The 20,165-nt window shown below is 46.7% G+C and overlaps 1 protein-coding gene across 1 annotated transcript in view; it reads left to right on the top strand.

Annotated features, from left to right (window-relative positions):
• Bace2 (beta-secretase 2) overlaps positions 1–20,165 on the top strand; it is an 82,081-nt gene that overhangs the window by 56,866 nt on the left and 5,050 nt on the right. The window contains exons 5-8 of the mRNA XM_005370127.3: positions 351–485; positions 1,846–1,947; positions 8,906–9,055; positions 11,604–11,772. Of these exons, the coding sequence (XP_005370184.1) occupies positions 351–485; positions 1,846–1,947; positions 8,906–9,055; positions 11,604–11,772 (556 nt within the window). The remainder of the gene's footprint in view (positions 1–350; positions 486–1,845; positions 1,948–8,905; positions 9,056–11,603; positions 11,773–20,165) is intronic.

The raw sequence follows: 20,165 nt of genomic DNA, 5'->3' as shown, positions 1-20,165 counted from the left end.
ATCTCTGGCTTCTGAGGCGGTAAATCAGTGCCAGTCAGGGTGGTTTAACTACTCTGCTGCATTTGTTTGAGGGAACTCTCAGCATCATGGAGGTGGATCTGAATGCCTGGGATACCAGTGGAACATCTTTGTCAGACTAGGGCAAAGTATTGTGGGACATGACTAATACCCTCCCAAAATCTTCAATAAATGGGGAATTTTGAAGCATCACTATTAGCTGTAGAGCATCAGAATAAAGTGCAGGTACTGTTTTGAATGGGTTTTACCCTGAGTAGATGCTTCTCTGTGGAAGCTATTGGTGTAGCCACATAGTTTTTACCTGTTACATTTGTACCTGTTTTTCTTCCCAGGTCCTGGGTGGGATTGAACCAAGTTTGTATAAAGGAGACATCTGGTATACCCCAATTAAAGAGGAATGGTACTATCAGATAGAGATCCTGAAATTGGAAATCGGAGGCCAGAGCCTCAACCTGGACTGCAGAGAGGTGAGAACCTTCCAATCCTGTTGGATTCTGCCTGTAGGTGCTGGAGAAGACTCAGTATTTAACCAGGACCTGGGCATGAACTCATAAAGTGTGTCGTCATATTACAGGGTAGCTCAGAAGATCCTTACAAGAAGACACAGCCTTTATCCATGATGAGTACAAATCAGTAAATTATATGCATGTGTACACACACACACACACACACACACACACTATATAGATGGATAGATAGATAGATAGATAGATAGATAGATAGATAGATAGATAGATAGGTAGATAGGTAGATAGATAGATATAGCCTTAATATAGGTGCTGAATATTGAAGAGAGTGACCAACTTCATTTTCATCTTCTGGTCATCTTGGCCAGATGGTTCCTCAACTGTGTTGAAAAGAACCTTTATCGGGATAGAAAATGGAGATTGAACTGTCATTAGCTTTATCCTCCTTGAACAACACACACACACACACACACACACACACACACACACACACACACACAAAATTTAAGACCCCAAAGATACAGCTGCTTAACAGTGCCACCAGGAAGACACGCAGGCATCTCGCATTGGCCACACACCTGTCTCACACTGCATTTGACTTCTTTTGTGTTCTGTTATTAAAATTATGACAATTTGAGGAAGCCTCAGTCCTGTGTGCCAGCGTTCAAATGGCTTCTGAAGCTTACTACTCAGTGACTATACAGCTCCTTGTAGCACTTCCCCTCCTGTTGCCTCTCACATGTGTCCACACTGCCCTGCATGCTCATGATTACAAACACCTGTAATAAATGTTGGTCTACCCCGGTGCTGTTGAGTTGGGTCCCAAGTCCACATTTCTGCACTGTCAAAGGTCCTTAGTTATCACTGAAGTCTCCAGGCTCATAGTAAAAAGAGTACAAAGTGTGTGTTATGTGTGTGTTGTTATTAAAACAAAAACAAATAGAGGTGTCCAACCAGAGTTGTCCTTTTTCTGCTGGTCAAATAATAGAAAAGTGAATTTTGAATAGTTTGTAAGTAACTTTTAAAAGAATCATTTTAATCTCTAAAGTCCAGTGGCCCATCCCTCTGCCCATCATGAGGGAAGGGCAACTTGGGCAGCTCCAAGAAGGCAAAAAGCTCTACCTGGGAACTCAGGACTGTGGTTCCATTCCTTTTTTGTGCCTCAGATAGTTCATCTATGGAGGGAAAGCAGTGGCATGGGTGCCCCCTGACTCCTGAGCTCTGGAGATAAAATGACTCATAGTCACCACTGAGCTACTGTGGCTGTATGAAGTTGTCAGTGACAGACACAGTGATGGAAATGGGATCGCAATGGATGAGATTTGCAGCCGTGCTCAGTGCTTTCCCCTTCTTGTTTTAGTATAATGCGGACAAGGCCATCGTGGACAGTGGCACCACACTCCTGCGCCTGCCCCAGAAGGTGTTCAATGCGGTGGTGGAAGCCGTGGCACGCACATCTCTGGTGAGTCCCCAGGTGCTTGGGAGTGTTCCAGAACACAGCTGTGTGTTTTCTGTCTCTGGACTATTGCTCAGTGTTCTGAAGATTTTAAAGAGCGGTTGTTTTGTAAATTGTTGCTTATAAAGTTACCTTTTGATGTGAATCTATCCATAAACAATATCTTCATGTCAACTTCAGAGGGTTTGGTTCTGAGTGTGCAGTATTTCCAGTGTTTTAACTAATAGTTGAGTTTACACAAGAGTTGTTTTTTTTTTTTTTAATCTGGGGTAAAAAGCATGATTATGTCATATGCTTCTTACAGAAATATGGTCTTCTGATAGAAATATGGTCTGGGGACAGTATTGCCAAGTGATACGCTTCTTATGCAGACATTATGGGGTATACTAATAACCAGACTCACCTGGATAAGATAGCTCATTGGGTAAAGGTGCTTACCAGTCAAGTCTGACATCCTGAGTGGGATCCCCAGAACCCGTAGAAAGGTGGAAAGAAAGAACCAGCTCCGCAAAGTTTTCCTTCACATGGATGCTATGCCACATGTGTCTTCCCTTCCTCAGTAACAATAAATAATAAAATCTAAAAAAATAAATGAAACTTTAAAAACACAACAGTTTACAGCATATGTGTTACACAGCGTATGGCCTTTCGGTAAGCTTCATACACAAAATAACCTTGAAAAGTGTGGTGTGTCAGTGTATAAAACAGTTACACGGCTGTTTGCTGTCGCTCTGCCTCTCCACAGCTGTCAGTGCGTAGGTATGCTCACACTAGCACCTGTTGACCTGTGAAGGAAGCGCTGGGCTGTGACGACACATGGCTATGATGTGTCCAGAGAGAGGAATGGTCCCCTCCATTATGGTCTGGGGACCACCACTGTTTCCTCATGCTTTCACGGGTATGAAAACTTACCTAGCATGACTGTGTGCTAAAGTTACAGGGAAGCACACTTGTATTTGTGTCCTTTAAAACGAAAGAAATAAGCCCCAAATCTACTCCCTCTTCGGTCTTCATCCAAACTGGAATTGCGTCTAAACATTGTATAGGAGACAAGCCAGTTGGCCAAAGTAACGTTGTTTCATGGCCATATCCTGAAATATAAATATATCCTGATTGAGAACAGTGTATTAGTCAGGGTCCTCTAAAGAAACAGAACTGGTAGAATGAATATATTTGATTTATTAGATTGACTCATGATAAGCCAGCAATGACTGACAGCTGACAGCCAAGACTAGCCGTCAAAACCAGCATAGCTTTTGATGCTTGCCTACTGTTTCTGCCAGCACCATCTCAACTTTCCAGTCAGTGCAGACCAACAGTATGGACCAAAAACACCTGTCCGGGGCAGGGGAGATGGCTCCGTGTCTGGGGCACTTGCTGTGTGAGCATGAGGACTGGAATTCCGAGCCCTAGAATCCATGTCAGAGCAGGCAAGTGTGGTGGCTTCCCGGAATTCTGCACTCGGGAGGCAGAGGCAGGATTCTCAGGGCAGGCTGGCTCGCTAGACAAGCTGGAATTGGTGAGCTCTGGGTCAGCAAGAGACCTTACCCCAATAGAGTGAAGAGACACTGAGGAAGGCACTCATGTTAACTTCAGGCCTCCACATATATTGTAGTTAGGGTTTTTGTTGCTGTGATAAAACAGCAAGACCAAAAGAAACCTGGGGAAGAAAGAGTTTATTTCAGCTCACATCTTTCAGGTTACGATCCATCGCTGAAGGAAGTCAGGGCAGGAACTCGTGTCAGGAACCGAGAAGCAGGAGCTGATACAGAGGCCAAGGACGGGTGCTGCTTACTGACTTGTTCCCCATGGTTTGCTCAGCCTGGCCTACTTTCTTATAGCACCCAGGGCCACCTGCCCTGGGGTGGTCCTACTGATGGTGAAATTGGCCCTTCTGTATCAATCATCAACTGAGAAAATGTACCACAGGTTTCCCCACAAGCCAATCAATTAAAGGTCTTCTCAGATATGTTTAGGTTTGTGTAAAGTTGACGTAAAACTAGCCAGCAACCGCACATATACACACTTGCAATCATACCTGCATATATGAGCACACACGTGTAAGCATGCACACATGAAAACATTCCTATCACATACACACATGAAAACATCAGTCTGTGCAGCGGCAGGTGTCAAAGGGTGTGTATTTATTAGTGGCTTGCTCATTGCTGGGACATGATACCTCACAGAAGGATTTGTGTTCTTCATGGTTTCAGAGGTGTCAGCTCATTGTGGTGGGGAAGTTGAGGCAGAGCAGAGAAGCACGTGTTGTACTATCCAGGACGCAGATAAAGGGAATACAGGAGAGGGCCAGGACAAGACAAAGCTCTAGACCCTTCCCCAGTACCCTCTGCTAGCTGGACTGCACCTCCCACCTTAATGCTCTCCCCCACAATGCCATGATATTCTGAATCCCTCAAGGAAGTAACATCAGGTCAGATCCCTAGCACTGAATCACTTCCCAGAAGCCCAGCAAATGGGGGGAACACTCCATATTCAATACATACCAAGTAAAACTAAATCCCCTCCAGTTTCCTCTGTTTGGTAGCAGGGAACCCTTAGAGAGGACCCCCGCTTCCATCTGTGGGTTTGTTGAGACTGTTTCTATATAGTTCCCTCTGTCATCTTTATCTACCACCTGGGTGCATCCCTATCCCTTCTTCCATCGTGACTTCTCTCATAGCTTGGCTGTTAGGCTGGGTGACCCATCAAGGGCTACTTGGGAGGCCAGGGTGCCCAGCATTTCTTCCATGTCAGCGTGGCTGACCAACTGTTGGGCTGTCTGCTGCCTCCCTTACTCTGCCATGTCTCTGGTGCTGCCCTCTGCTGCTGTTTCTCCATGTCAGCTTGCTCCACGCTTCTGAAAGTCTGAAAGAAAAGACCCTCTAGAGAGAGACCTTTTATTAGGACCAAGGCTGCACCACCAGGGGAGGAGCCCCAGAGTAGGTCTCCCAGCCGACTGCTGTGTGAACCTGAACAGGAACAGCCTGTTTGTACAGCTCAAGAAGGGGTGTTTAAGCCAATCGCAGGATTTGTGTGACCACTAACAGACATTTGCTCTGAACCAATCACAGCCATTCATTTGGGACCAATTATAGCCTTGCCTCTTAGCACCTCTCCAAACAATACCTTTTCTAGACTACCAGGAGAATTGCTCCCTGCTTGGCCAGGGTGGACATGGTTACAGGATCATCTGGAGTTCATCCGGGCTTGTCACAACAAAAAGTCTTACAGTAAATATTTCAAACAGCCCCAGCTTAGGCAGCGTCTTTAGTAGTGAGCAGCCCCTGCCATCTTTGCGTAGTCTGAAGGCATCTCTGGAATGTTCTTTGTGGCCGAAACCAGTGAAGAGCAGTCAGGCTGTCTGCTAGGCTGATAGTTGCTTTGCTCAAGACAGGCAGAGCAGCAAGGGGTAGTCCACCAGCTGCTAACTAAGGAATCAAATCGCTTTGTGCCCAGATCTATGCTTATTTACAGGAAAAATGAGCATCAGAGGTGTAGTTAAATTAAAGGCTTAACATTGATTGATTTTGTAACTGGTTTGTGCAATGGTGGCTCCATCCTGTGCCCAGAGAGAGCTGAGTGTCCCTTGTCTTTCTCATGCCTACTCACGGTCCTCACTAGATAACCAAACATGAACATATTGTGCCCAGGGTCTGCATGGGATACTGGCAAGGGGCTGGAGTGAGACCAAAAATGGCCAAATCCCAGCTACTGGCAGGAAAGCATATAACCATGTCTGTGTGTTATATTCCAGCAGAAATCTGGGAATGAGAGAGGCATCAGTTATTCTCTCCCCAAATTACAGAAACCTGGATCTATATAGGAAGAACACCCAGCAGGAAAGCGTCACAGGTTTTGGTTTCCAGTGTCAGGCAGTGGTCCTGAACAGCCCTGCCAAAATCAGAGCAAATCCATATCTCTGCCAACAGCTGCTACACCCAAAAAAATGCCAAGTCAGTCTTTCCATGCTGTAAAGTTAGAATGCTTGCTTAAAATCAGACCCTACTTAAAATAAGGAGCATATGCCCTGTGCTTAAATATAAGTCTGTCCTCTGAGGGAGTAGTGTGAGCGCCTTCAGGCTTTATATTCTGAGCTCTGAAGGATATTTTCAAGAGTCACGGGGACCACATGAGTGTCAGGTGTGCAGCCAGCAAGCCACAACCAGCCCTCACACGAGCCTGTGTGGGTTAGTGGAGGGGCGAGGGGTTCGTACCTTGAGTTCATCTCAGCATCTGATGACTTAAGCAAACCACGAGGAAGAGGCAAGGAGATTACGGCATTTGTTTGCTGTGTCTAAAATTATCCTCTGATTTCACTCGGCACCTGCACCAGGGAGGAAAGGCAGGAGATTGCCAACCTTGGGCAGGGCTTATTCTAGTAGTGTGAGTGTCCTTTGCCCTACAGTGTAGGGCCTCTGGATGTCAGTTCCCTTTACCTACAGGCCTCATGGAAGCCCATGCTCTTGGCCTGGGTTAGATCTAGACTAGAAGGTACTGTAAGGCCTGTCCCTCAGTGTGTGTGTTTTCAGGCAGGATGTAGAAAGAAATGGTTCTAGATCTGTGCATGAAAGGGATCTTCTGGAGCCCTAAGATCCACATCCCAGCTGTTGCATCCCAGCAATGCTCAGCCCAGCACCTCCTTGGCTGTAGAACCCGCCATCAAAGTGGAATCTACACAAAGTGCCTCCCAACCTAAAAACTGACCTGAGGTCGGAATACAGCAGCCCCAGGGGATGTTTTCAGGAACAGAAAATACACCTCCAGATCTGACCTGCACCACTTTGGTCACTTGCCTGGTCTGTCTGGGACTCACTCTTTATTACACAGTGGAGCTGGCCATGTGCTTAACTGGAATACTGGGCACTCCCGGGAGGCCCAGGCTCTTACCTCGGTCAAGTCCAGCAAGATGATAAATCCTCTGTCCTGATTAACTCATCAGGGAAAGGGCCCTATGAAACATACTGGTGATCCATCACTTCTGTAAGAGACAAAAATATATTAACACCTGCATTAGAAACCTAACAAGTCTACCACGACTGTGCAGGTGACTTCACACCCCCAGAGAGTGGGTGGTGGTACCTAGCAGGGGCCATTGTTGCACACAGCACTTACCTGGCATTCAGGATGTTAGGTGTCACCTCTTTCTCAGGACTGGCTTCCTGGCCCTAGCTTCTCCCGACCTCGTGAAGAGTCTCTCATCCCCCATCACCATCTGCTAGTGACTCTAGGGTACATATCTATCCTAGCCGTCCCCTAGAGATCAGGGAACTCAGGACACAGATGAACTGCATGCATGTCCTCTTAATCACACCTGTGGTGCTGCTGAACGCAGACCTGAGTAAATGGAGTGCAGACTTTGACTGTCTCACATCAGCACTGAGTCTCTCCCAGACTCCCCTGGCCTTTCTTCCTGCCACGGCACCCAGTGGGCAGGTTCCTGTCAACACCTTTGCTGCAGTTCTGCCTACCGCCTTTCTCTCACTCCTTGGGAAGCTCCACTGGTGACAGTCCACCTCCACCCTTGGCCACATGTCCCCATAGCTCTGTCAGACACATTCCTTCCACCAACGTGTGGCTTAGGCACAGCCCAGAACCTGTAACTGAAGGAAGCTGCTCATTTCCCTGCAGGTAGAAGTAGGTGAGTGGGTGGCCTTGCCTTTCCTGTTCTTGATAGGAGACATGGGTGGCCTTTTGATCCTGAGTGTCACTCATTTTTCCCACATGTCCTCAGTGTTGTCTTTGTGTAGGCATTGGGCCCACATAGTGATACACACACAAGCACTGCAGGGGACACTGTCCTGAGATGTTCTAGGTTCAAGTCCAGGATCATTCATCACCAAAGTGCGGGGAGGGGGAGAAGGGTGGGAGGAGGGGGAGGGAAATGGGAGGGTGGGAGGAGGAGGAAACTTGTTTTTTTTTTCCTTTTCTCAATAAAAAAAAAAACTGAAAAAAAAAAAGATTTGTTACCATGACCTCCCCAGGGAAAGGCCGAGTGAGTGGGTTTGATCAATGTGCTAGTGTTAAGACAGGAGCCAGGGAGGCTTTCTGGATGAGATGGGGTCTGGGCTGAGGTCTTCAGGGGGGTGTTTAAGAAGAACACTGCATTAGGAAGCAACTAATGTCCTGAATCCCTGGAGTCCCTATGCAGGCAATGCCCCAGAGAGCCTAAGAGGCCGCCGTGATGGGAAGTTTTAACTGTCATATTGGCACAAAGTAGATGCAGGAAGAGAATTACAGTTGAAGAATTAGCTAGATCAGGTTGGCTTGTGGGCATGTCTGTGAGGATTATCTAGATTGTTCATTGATATGAAATACCCAGCCCATTGTGGGTGGCACTATTCTCCAGCCGGGGCCTGACTGTGTAAGAGAAGGGAAAACTGGGAGAAGGCAGGCAGACAGCACAAGTGAGTTTCGGTCTGCTCTCAGCTGTGACTACAGTGCCTCTAGCTGCTTCTCAGTCCTGACCTGAACTGTAAGAGGAGTGGTCCACAGTTCACACAAAAGGCCTAAGCTGCTTTTTGGTCAGGGTATTTTATCACAGCAACAGAAACGGAACTAGAATAGATACTTTCAGAACTTCTGACTTCTAAAGGCATGTTGCTGTGGCCTTGGGGAAGTTGTCACACTAATCTCTGCTTTATCCCCCCCCCCCCCCCCGCTGGTGTTGTGAAAGGGAACATTGCCACAGGGACTGGAGTGTTGGAAGGCTGAGGTCCTCCTCTGCCAAGTGTTTTAACAGTGCCTAATCCCAGGAAGTGATCTGGTGTCTTAGCGTTTTAATAATAATTATTATGTCATCAGCTTCACTTCCAGAAGACTGATGTCCCTGTCATTCTGTCCTGATGAGACGTTGTTTATTCCCGTGGGCGTCTAGTGCTGGGACCGGACCAGGAAAGTAGAGAACCGTTTCCTGTTTTGTACCAGGCTAGTCCCTGCTTCTCACAGGATCTGTTTTGTCTAGATTCCAGAGTTTTCTGATGGCTTCTGGACAGGGGCCCAGCTGGCGTGTTGGACAAATTCTGAAACACCATGGGCATATTTCCCTAAGATCTCTATCTACCTGAGAGATGAGAACTCCAGTCGCTCCTTCCGAATCACCATCCTGCCACAGGTACGAACTTGGATCCGTGGTCTTCTCCTTATTTGCACGTGCAACTCACAAAACCAGATTTCACGCATGACTAGGCACCTGTGGCCACAATGACGCCACCACACTGTTGCTTGTTCATGAGCCTACAGGTCTTCTGGTCTCTGACAGTTTGCTTCAAATGGTCCTGGTCAGGAGGGAGTGGACCGGTCTTGGCTGGAGCCTGGGATGGTATGGGCTCAGCTCACATGTCTGGGGTCAGGTTAGTGACATGATAATCCCGTGTGTCTTTCAACCACCAGAGAGCCCGGTGACAGTGGGGATCTGAGAGGAAAGAGCCCCAGACAGTCCCGGAGCACTGGCCCTTTTCCCTCCCTGTTGTCACCAAGAGGAGCCTGCAGTGGACCTAGATTCTAGAGCTAGGGACACCGTCTCCCCGTCTCCCTGCGGGGAGTCACATAGCCTCAAGGCATAGCCGCAGGGAAAGGTGAAGAACTTGGGGACATTGATGACTTCTGCCAAGGCTCCATTTCTGCTTTGTCTTTGTATCAGCACACTGGACTGTCAGAAGTGAAGGCCTCATACTGTAACAGCAGGAACTTTTTCTCCCAGGGGGCTCAGCAGATAAAGTTCTGTCTTCCTGGGCCATGTTCCCCTGTGCGCTCTCCCAGTCCTCTTCCCCTGGGCCCTGGCTTTGTTATCAAGGAAAACAAACCTAGTACAGAAAAACCCCAGTTAGCTGTCCTTCCTGATCTCACCAGAGGCGGCACTGTGGAGCCATTTCCCTGCAACAGGCCTCTGCCTAACCCTCCCTAAAGTCTAGGGAAGTCAGACGCCAGAATCTTTGGGCACGCGCATGCGCTCTCTCTCTCTCTCTCTCTCTCTCTCTCTCTCTCTCTCTCTCTCTCACTCTCTCTCTCACACACACACACACACACACTTTTTTTTTTTATTTAAAATATCCTCTAGCCCAACAGGAAATTCTGAGTTTCTTCATACACCCATGAAAATGTGCTTACTCTCACCCGAGATACTGCCAGTTGTTCGTTCGTGCTACTTTGATTTAAAGTAGGCAAGTTGTTTTTGTTTGCTGAGATTCAGCAAGATTAAGTGTTCTCATAAGTTACAAAGTGTATGGTCTAGATCTTTCATATTTATTTAGGCCGTGTCTCACTATGCACGCCAGATGAGCCTTATACTCAAGTCTGCCTGCTTCTGTCTCCCAAGTCCATTGTCTGGAGTTCTTGCTGGAAGAGACACCCAGAAGGACCAACTAAAAGATGCAAACACTCTGCATGGCATCTGACCACTTAGTCGTGTCTTCATATCTGATACATAGTCTTCTGCTTCTCTGTAGTTTGTTCTTCCAGAGGCAGTGAGCGGTACATTCTACACGTACTTAGGCAACCTCTAAAACCTTAGATCCAGGTGTTACTGTGGAAACTACATATGATCCCACAGCTCTTCCTGACTTAAGTAGATCCTCTCCAGAAGTTGTGTGCCCCATTTCACCAGCCAAGCTTCAGCCCACACATTCATTTAACATGCATTTTCCAGGGCTGGGCTCTAGGCTGAGGTCCCCAGACGCCAGGGAAGAGGTGGTTAACTCCGTGCTTGGAGACAATGCTTGCTGCCAGGTAGCCTAACAATGCAAGACGGTAACTGCAGAATCAGCCCACTGGAGTAGAGCCCTGTATTCATGCCTGCAAACCCACGCTCAGACATGTGCACATATATGCTCGGTTGGAACTGAAAATAAGAATCTTTAAAAACTAAAGTTTATTGAGACACTTTTATTTATTCTATGTGTCTTTTACATCATATATCTCGATCCCATTCATTCCCCATCCCTTCACACCCACCCTCTGCCACCACAGCCCCCCAAATAAAATTTAAGAGGGAAAAAAAGGAAGAAAATAAAATGAGAAAATAAAAAAATGGGAAGGAATTAAAAATCTCATCATGGAAACTGCAGTGTGACCCAAGTCTTACTGTAAACCCCTTTGTCCATACATCTCTGCTTGCTGGTGTTCATTACAAAGAGTCATTGGTTGGTCTGTTTTGAGGCCCCTGGTCCCCAGTATACATTTGATACTGGGCCCCCAGTAGAACACTTCCTGGACATCCTTCTGCTTCCCTGTGTTATGAAGATCTTGCAGCTTGGGCCAGCAGGTCAGGTCGCTTCAGGTGCTCCAGCAGATCATAGATGGGGTGGATATCTGGGCCTAGGCATCTGTAGGGCTGGTCCACCAGATAGGAAATAGAGAAAGCTCTCCCATGGTCACAGTTTTGGGGCTGGCTCACCTACACCTGTGCTAACAATGTTGGTTCTATTGTGTTGCCTTGGTGAGGTACACGGCCCGCTCTCCTAAGTGTTGCAGCTGGTGGGGTACAGGGCCTGCTTTGAGATACTTTTGATCTCAAGTCCCAGATGCGTGGGGTGATATCATTGTCTTTATCTCCCTTGACCCTTGGGGGGGGGAGATTCTGAGCAGGGTGTGACCTCCAGTTTTATTCTCTTGTCTAATCCATGCTTTGTCCTGTGTCTTTCCCTCGGTTCTTCAACTAACAGCTCTACATTCAGCCCATGATGGGAGCTGGTTTCAATTATGAATGCTATCGCTTTGGTATCTCCTCCTCCACAAACGCACTGGTAATTGGTGCCACCGTGATGGAGGGGTTCTACGTGGTCTTTGACAGAGCTCGGAAGAGGGTGGGCTTTGCAGCAAGTCCCTGTGCAGGTAAGTGTGGCTTGCATAACACAGGAGCACCCTAAGAAGAGGGTCTTGGTAAATGTGCCCACCTGGAACAGTCAGCGTGGCTTTCCAGGTGCTGTCGAACCATTTGGCAAATGCTCATTTCGAGTGACCAGAACTTACCACTGAAATGGCTCTTGGGTTTGTTGAATAATAAAATGAGGTGATCCACATAGGTGCTTATGCATGTTGTACCAGGGGTTGAACCCAGACACGTACACGTGCTAGGGTGGTACCTACCACTGAACTGTATCTTCTGTCCTTTACTTCAAAACTGCATCTCATAAGTTGTTCAGGCAGGCTTTGAACTTGAGATCCTTCTGCCTCCCACTGAGCTGAGATTACAGCCGCACCTCCAGGCTCAGCACACACACAGCTTTCTAGCTCAGGCACACAGCAGGTTCTTGGAGAGTGCTAGTCACTGTAGTTGCACTGAAATCGCTTCCCACGCAAGAAATAAAAATGCCCATGAGCCTTGCAGCTGAATTACATTTTGATTTTATTCTGGGGGTTCTGGGAATGAACCCAGAGGCTAAAGCAGACTAAGCACATGTCCACCATTAAACTGTGTTCCGAGGCCCTGAATTACAATGTTTTGACAGTTGATGCAAAATTAACAAAGGAAAGAATTCATGAAAATCTGGGTCTTAGTTAGGAAGTAAGAAGCAGAGGTCTGTGGAAGCTGTTTCTTAGAATCCCAAAATAACAAGGCCGAGGAATAATTGTCTCAGAACATGTTGGGTGGAGTTGTGTGAGAAGCCACAGCAGTTATCCTGCAGAGTCCAGCTGAGGCCTGGGTGGAACTCCACAAGGAAGCTGCTAGAATAGGGAAGCAACCTCAGATTGGCAGCTGCTCCAGGTGGGGCTCACATAGCACCTGGTACCATCCATGACTAGGTGCTGGTGACAAGCAACCCAAAGGGCCCAAGAGGAGGCAACCCACATGTAGGCATGTGATTTGGTTGGTGGAGAGAGAGGAAGGAGAGTCTGTATCAGGGATGGTGGTCAGGATGGCTGCAGGGTTTCAGAATAGCCTTTCAGGGGACTGTGAATGTTTGCACACTGAGTGTGGTGGGTCATGCCTATAATCCCAGAACTCAGAAGGCTGAGGCAGAAGGATTGCCTTGAGTGAGTCTGAGTAAGAACCTGTCTCAGAAAATTTAAAGTTTTGAGGGTTGGATGTGATATGTAACTCAGGGATAAAGTGCCTGCCTAGGATGCAGGAAGCCCTGGTTCAAGCCTGACCACAGTGCCCAGCTTAAAATAGATGCAGTAGTACATGTTTATAGTTTCAGCTCTCGGAAGATAAAGGCAGGAAGATCAGGAGTTTAAGGCTATCTTAGCTTTCTTTCCTGTTGCTGTCAGAAACAGCCTGACAAAACCATCTTAAGGCAAAAGGGCTATTTGAGTCCCTGTTCCCGGTTATAGTTCACCATGGAGGGGAAATCAAGGCGGCATCACATCCACAGTCGTGAGTGTGGATGAATTAATGCACACAAGCACAGTTCAGAATCCCCTTTCTAGAGAATGGTGTGACCCTCAGTGGGCAGGTTTTCCCGTCTTGACTGAGATGACCAAGACAGTCTCCCATAGACATGCCCGCAGGCCAAGCTGATTTAGGCCATCCCTCACTGAGACTCTTCCGAGAGAAGAGCCATCAAGGTAAGTTTGAGGCGAGCTGCTGTCAGCACCAGCATCTGCGGAGGTGTGGTAGACATCTGGAGAGTGGAAGGACCACGTTCAAAGGAAAAACTACGTCTGGTCTATAAGGATAACTCAGTCCACACAGCCACGCAGCCCAGACATGCGTGAATGTACCATGTGACTTCTTATCTGACTTTGTATGAAATTTGGAATTCATGGCTTATCCTGGTAGTGGTAGTGGAGCAAGAGAGAGCAAGTGTGTGTGTGTGTGTGTGTGTGTGTGTGTGTGTGTGTGTGTGTGTTCCTGTGTATACAGGTGCACATGTGTAGTGTATACATGTGTGCATGCATTAGAGACCAGAAAACAACCTAAGCTGTCATTCTTCAGGCTTCTGTCTCTCTTTCTTCCTATGGCAAAGCCTCCTGTTGACCAGGCCCTGACCAATTCAGCTGGCCTGCCTGACCTGCAAATCCCTAGACCGACCTGTTCCCACCCCATGTTGCTAGGATTGCATGTGCTACCACTGTACCCAGCTTCTTTACATGGGCTCTGAAAGATCAAATCATGCATGGATGGTGAATACTTTACTAGTTCAAGCTGCACACCCCCCTTCCATCATGTTTTTAATTTTACCATGAGTTTTAAGCTTTGGGGCATTTATAACTTGTCTTATTCTGTTGCCACCAAAACCTTTCCCTGCCTCATATGTGAGACTGTAGCCTGAAATGTAGACAGAAGTTTCTGTCCTACCCGTCTGTCCTGCAGTCATTCAGTCCCAAAGAAACAGACAGAGGGTTGTATTAATTATAAACTGTTTGGCCTATTAGCTTGGGTTTATTATTAACTAGCTCTTAAACCCATAATTCTTGTCTACATTCAACCACGTGGCTTGGTATCTTTTTATTAGTGAGGCATTCTCATCTTGCTTCCTGTGTGTCTGGCTGGTGGCTGGTTTCTGCCTTTCCTCTTCCCAGAATTCTCCTAGTCTGGTTGCCCTGCCTTTACATCCTGCCTGGGCACTGGCCAATCAGCATTTTAAAACCAATACGAGTGACAAATCTTTACAGGGTACAAAAGCATTGTCCCGCAACACTGAAATGTCACAGTATTCTCAAATCTGAATATTTTACCCCTTTTAAGGCAACCTTATGAACTAAACTGTTTTTCCCACAAATCTAGTTCCCATATTAAATGTTATTAAACGAGGGGCTTCCTTTGCAGCAGCTGGCATTGTGTGCACAACACTGCCAGGAGTATGATAACCGTATGTTGTATGTTGCCCGAATGGACCACCGCTGCATGTGAATTCATATTGTTTCACAGTGGGGCAGCACAACTGTACTGATTTACTCTGAACTGTGTTTGATGCTGTAATACACATGTTTTTTTCTTAATGGTGTTTAAAACTCTATTTAAGGCCTTGGCACTTACACACTTGATTTCGCCAGCTGTGAGAAGGTACCCTGGTGTCTGTCTCCTCTTCAATACAAATTATTTAGCTACCAGAGTGAGTCCTTCCCTGGAGACTGCGGTGATAGCGGCCAAGCTCTGAAGCCCTGTGAGAAATGGACTCGACATTCTATCTTTATGATTTTCCTTCTTAGTTATGTAATGCTTTAAACTATGAGAAAGCATCCCAGGGACCCCTCTCAAGTATCAGTATCCATGGATACTTGAGCTCTGTGTGTAAAATGGTGCTGTGTGGACAGGTGGCTCGTGCTCACCACCCAGATACTTTAAACCATTTCTGTATCTCTAGTAATTTGATACAGTGCAAACACCATATTAATGGTTCCCGTTTTGCTTGTTCAGGGAACAATGAGGACACAGCTGACTGCATCCAGGAACATCTTGTCAAATACTTTCCATCTAAGGTTGCTTGAATTCACAGATGTAGGACCCATAGACCCAGAGGGATAACTGTGCATAAGGCGTGCACACTTACTTAGAAAGTCCAAGCTAATAGATTTTCTAATCATTTTTTCTTGAAAAGTTTGTTCTAGATGTAGCTAGTACCCCTCCTCAGTTGATATGGATTCTTCTTAGGATTGCCGCACATGTATTATTTTGTCAGACGGGCGTAGGCAGGTTAAATTAGACATCTGTTTCTGCCTAACAGCTTTGCCGGAACTTTGCTGCTCTCTACTGTCGTTCCTCCTGCAGGTTTTTAGGGTCAGGCATGGAGGCTGGTGGAGCTGACTGGGTCTGGCTTTGAATCTGATCATCACCTGCAGCCATCTGGGGTCCGCAGATGCTGCTCCCAAGCTCTTGTTGGCAAGAGTCCCCCATTCATTGCCATGAGGGCATCGCCACAACTTGCCTGAGTGACCTCAAAATAGCACGTGGTCCTCTCTGAATGAGTTGCCCAAGAGAGGGTACCACAAAACCCTTAAGACATGAGTTGAAGACTTTCAGCAGCAGTGCTATTGTTCTGCAGTGTGGAGGAGGGGAATGCGTGGGGTAGATATAGGGAAATGGATCTCAAATGGAAAGTTCTGTCTACTGTAGAATTGTTGATGTTTCGTGTCCATTGTCAACTTGAACACAACCTTCAGTCACCAGAGAGAGCATATACAAGAGAGTCTAGTGGGCAAGGCTGTGGGAGATTGTTTGGATGATATTAATTCAGGTGGGAAGGCCACTTATTGTGGGTGGTAGCATTCCCTTGGTTTCCGTGCTGGACTGTGTAACTGTAGAAAGGGGATTACATAAAACAGACACACATGGATTCATTCTCTTTCTGCTCTTGACTGTGGACATGATGTGACCAAATGCTTCAAGTTTCTGCCTCAACCCCCTAAAATAATGGACTGTGACCCTAAACAGTGGCAGAAGAAACCTTTCTCCACTAAGCTGCTTTTGAACACAATACTTTGACACAACAGAAGTAAAAAAGTAAGACAGGCTTGTAACAAAAAAGACTTTTGTTAGTTGATTTATTTTTTTATTCTCAATTTATGTTATTGTTGTGGAACTATGTGTGATCTTTGTCAGCTTGATCTCTTTGCTAAATATATATTTTAAATATTCTGTGTTAATATTCATTTTAACTACTGCATCACACCAGATTATGTAAACAATTACATAATCTTATTAAACTTCCATCATCATCCAAGTATGCAAACCCAAGAGGCAAATGGGTGAGCGGCTTGTTGCATAGTCATGTTCTCTCGTCTATAAACCGTTTCTCTGATAAAAGTCCCCAAAAGTGATTATTTTCTGACTATTCCACCCAGTTAGCAAACTTTATAATGAGATAGCACAGAATTTAAAAGCAGTTACTACTCTATCAGAAGACTAAGGTTTGGTTCCCATATAGGGTGACTTAGAGTTAACTGTGATTTCGGCTCTGGAGACTTTGATGCCCTCTTCTGGCTTCCACAGGTATTGCTACATGCACACACTCACACACACACTCACACGCACACAAACGTGTGCAGTGCTCATGTGCACCTGCATGTTGATGAGCACAAACCCACACACATGCCCACAAATTAAAATAACATATCACTGAACAATTGCATAATCTTATTAAATTTCTATCATCATCCAAGTATGCAAACCAAGAGGAAAATGGGTGAACAGCTTGTTGCATAGTCATGTTCTCTCATCTATAAACAGTTTCCCTGCTTAAAGTCTCAAAAGGTGATTATTTTCTAAAATGCTGATTCATGTCTCAGTTATAAGTTGTTTTTTTTAAAACTTTGCTTGTGGTGCATTTTAGCATAAAATGCTTCTTGTGATGTTTAAGTCTCTCGTGAGAACTTGAGGGTCTCTGCCCCTGACTGTGGCAATTCAGAGTTCAGTCAGACTTGGTGAAGGTGGAAACCTGAGGGTTCAGTGTCTTACAGGAAGATCCTCCTTTTGTTCTCAACCCTTCCTCAGACCACAGGCAGCCAGGCTCCCTCGATGGTCAGTTTTTGGACTCTGACTGATAAACCAGACCTACACAGCAGCACTGTGGTTCTAGCTCCTGTTTCCTTGGTGTTTGGGGTCAGATTTCTTGCAGTGTGACTTTCCAGGGGAGATGTAAAAACAAAAATGTCAATGCCAAATAGACCAAAGAGAGCTCACAAGTCTGATGCGGCACATTAGTGAGCTTATTGGTGCTGCTCCCAGCAGCATGGACCACCCATGGGAGAGGCACCATTGGAGAGCCAGTGTGGGTGGGGAAAACCCCACAAGGCCGCAGCCCTAGATGAAGAGTTCCAGGAGATTAGCGACTGCTGAGAGAGAGAGAATCAGTCTTCCCTAGAGAGGAGCTCCCTGATTGGCTATCCACTCCCAAGAGGTCAGCCCTAACACATAGGAACAACACTAAATGAACTCAGCAAGTTGTGTTCATATGTGTATTTGTTTATTATACATGTAACAATGATAATTTTTTTTAAAAATAGACCATGAATCTGAGAAGCAGGAGAGAAGGGGACGTATTGTAGGGAAGAGAGGGAGGGGCAATGATATAAATCAAAAAGAAAAAGGGAGAAGCCACAACCCTAATTCATCTTTTACCTTCTATGTATTTTGCACTTGTAAGATCCCCTATGGCTGTGTAGAATGGAGTGGGGTTTGAAATCTTGGGGAAAGGTCGGGAGGGTTTGACGAAGGGCTTGTGAGGTCCTATGGCCCTTCCTCCTCACGTGTTTGCAGACTGTGTTCCTTGACCTACCTTCCTAGAGGTCTGTTTGCTGCCATGATTGCTGGACAAGGTCTGTCACCATGGCCACCCTGCTCCATCATCAGTGATGATGGTCACAGAAAGCCCTGGGGAAACAACCACAGCATTGCCCACCTTTCCTGGGCATGGAGACTCTAACCCTCATGAGAACTTCAGGTCATGGAATGGCTCTTCTACACGCTGCTGAATGTTTAAAATCTGGGGGGGGGGTGATCTGAGCACCTCCACCTATAGAGTCTGATATTTGAAAAGCTGAGGCAGGGGCATTCCTCAAGCCAGGAGTTTGGAGCTAGCCTCCTTAACATTGTAAAGCTGCCTCTTCAAAAAACCAACACTGACAATTTAGCTCAGGGATAGAGTGTGTGCTTAGCAAACCCGAGGCCCAGTGTCCAACCCTCAGGAACTAACTAGATGAATAAATAGTGGGAACTAACTGCACCTTAGCCTCCTGTCTGTCAGAACAGGAGTTAATTCCCCCACAGAACCAACCAAATTGGTGGCGTTAAAACATATAGACGCTTCTACTATTTCCCCATACCTTTATTTGGCTTTATAATTTCGGGCAGCTCTTAGTTTATAGGGTTCACTGAGGGTTGCAGCAGGGGAGCAGTGAGCAGAAGCCCTTTGCTAGAATCCCTGGGGCTCCAAGAACTTTTCTAAGCCTGACTCTGTGAACTTCCTGGCTTGTTTACCTGAAGTCCATCAGTGTGGCCATGGTGCAGGTGATTTGGAGGGAAGTGCCCAGGCAGTTCTCCTTTTCTGTTTGTGTGTGTGTAGCCTGGAGGTTGTATGTAAGTGTGTGTGTGTGTGTGTGTGTGTGTGTGTGTGTGTGTGTGTGTGTGTGTACACACATGGGTTCATGTGCGTGTGGACGCCAGAGGTCAGCTTCTCCATCTTGTTCTTTGAGACAGGGTCTTTCACTGGTCTGGAACTCACCAAGTAGGCTGGACGGGCAGCAAGCCCCAGGGATCCACTCATCTCTGTCTCCCCAGCACTGTGATTCCAACGGCAGGCGGCCACCACACAGGGCCTTTTTGTTTCTTTGGTTCTAGGAATCAAATTCGGGTTCTTATTCTTGCTCAGCCAACACTTTGCCATCTGAGCCTTTCCCCAGACAGCTTTCTTCTGCTGTCTGTGCCAATTCCAACCCCCCATCCTGCTGGGAACCCCAGTATGGATCTCAAGCAGAGCCTTGCAAATTGCACATAGTCTGTGGGGCAATGTGGAACCCACCCTCCCAAGTCTTTGGCATATCTCTGGACAGATACTCTGGGTACGGGGGCCCCTTCAGCTACCTCTATGTTGCCTTGTCCAGACATCGCCAGCTAAGCATAATAATGATAGGGTTAAATTGAAGGCTCTGGTGTCTTAATGCCTCTGGGGCTTCTGAAATACCACCCATCCCTTTTTATAGACTGAGACATTTAGCACCCAAGAGCTATATAGATTGCAACTCATACAACTTGAAACACATCGTGGATTGTGGCAGTAATTCCATGAAATTTTTCTTGCTGCAGGTTGAAAGTGGATCATCTGGTACAGCTTATGTTTAAAAATAGGGAGAGTAGTGTGAAGAGGAGCCGCAGAGACGTGCCTGTGCTTATCTAGTTAGAATACTGTCAAAGACACCAAAGCTGAGAACCATGAAGCCCAGGCTCCCCGGCTCCACATGGTGCAGATGAGAGCCCTGAGCCCTATGGAGAGTCTGTGCATTTCACACCTACTACAGAGTCTTGGCCCTGGGGCTCAGGGGACGGCTTATCCAGGAAAGTGCTTCCCACACAAGCACGAGGACGCGAGTTCAATCCTCAGCACCTATGTAAAAAGTAGATATGGTGGTAGCGTGCACCCATAATCCCAGCTCTGGGGAATGGGGGAAGGATAGAAGAACTTAGGTATAGTGGCCAGTCAGCCTAGTGACACTGGAGAGCCAAAGACCCCAGTGAGAGACAAGGTGTGGAGGGTTCCTGAGGAGTGAGTAACACTTGAGATTGACTTTCTAAGTCTCACACACCACACACACATACACACACACACACACACACACACACACAC

The sequence above is a fragment of the Microtus ochrogaster genome, unplaced genomic scaffold (assembly GCF_000317375.1).
Source record: "Microtus ochrogaster isolate Prairie Vole_2 unplaced genomic scaffold, MicOch1.0 UNK72, whole genome shotgun sequence".
In the NCBI taxonomy this organism is placed as follows: Eukaryota; Metazoa; Chordata; class Mammalia; order Rodentia; family Cricetidae; genus Microtus; species Microtus ochrogaster.
The sequence above is the reverse complement of the archived record's forward strand: the minus strand, read 5'-3'. Positions and strand labels throughout refer to the sequence as shown.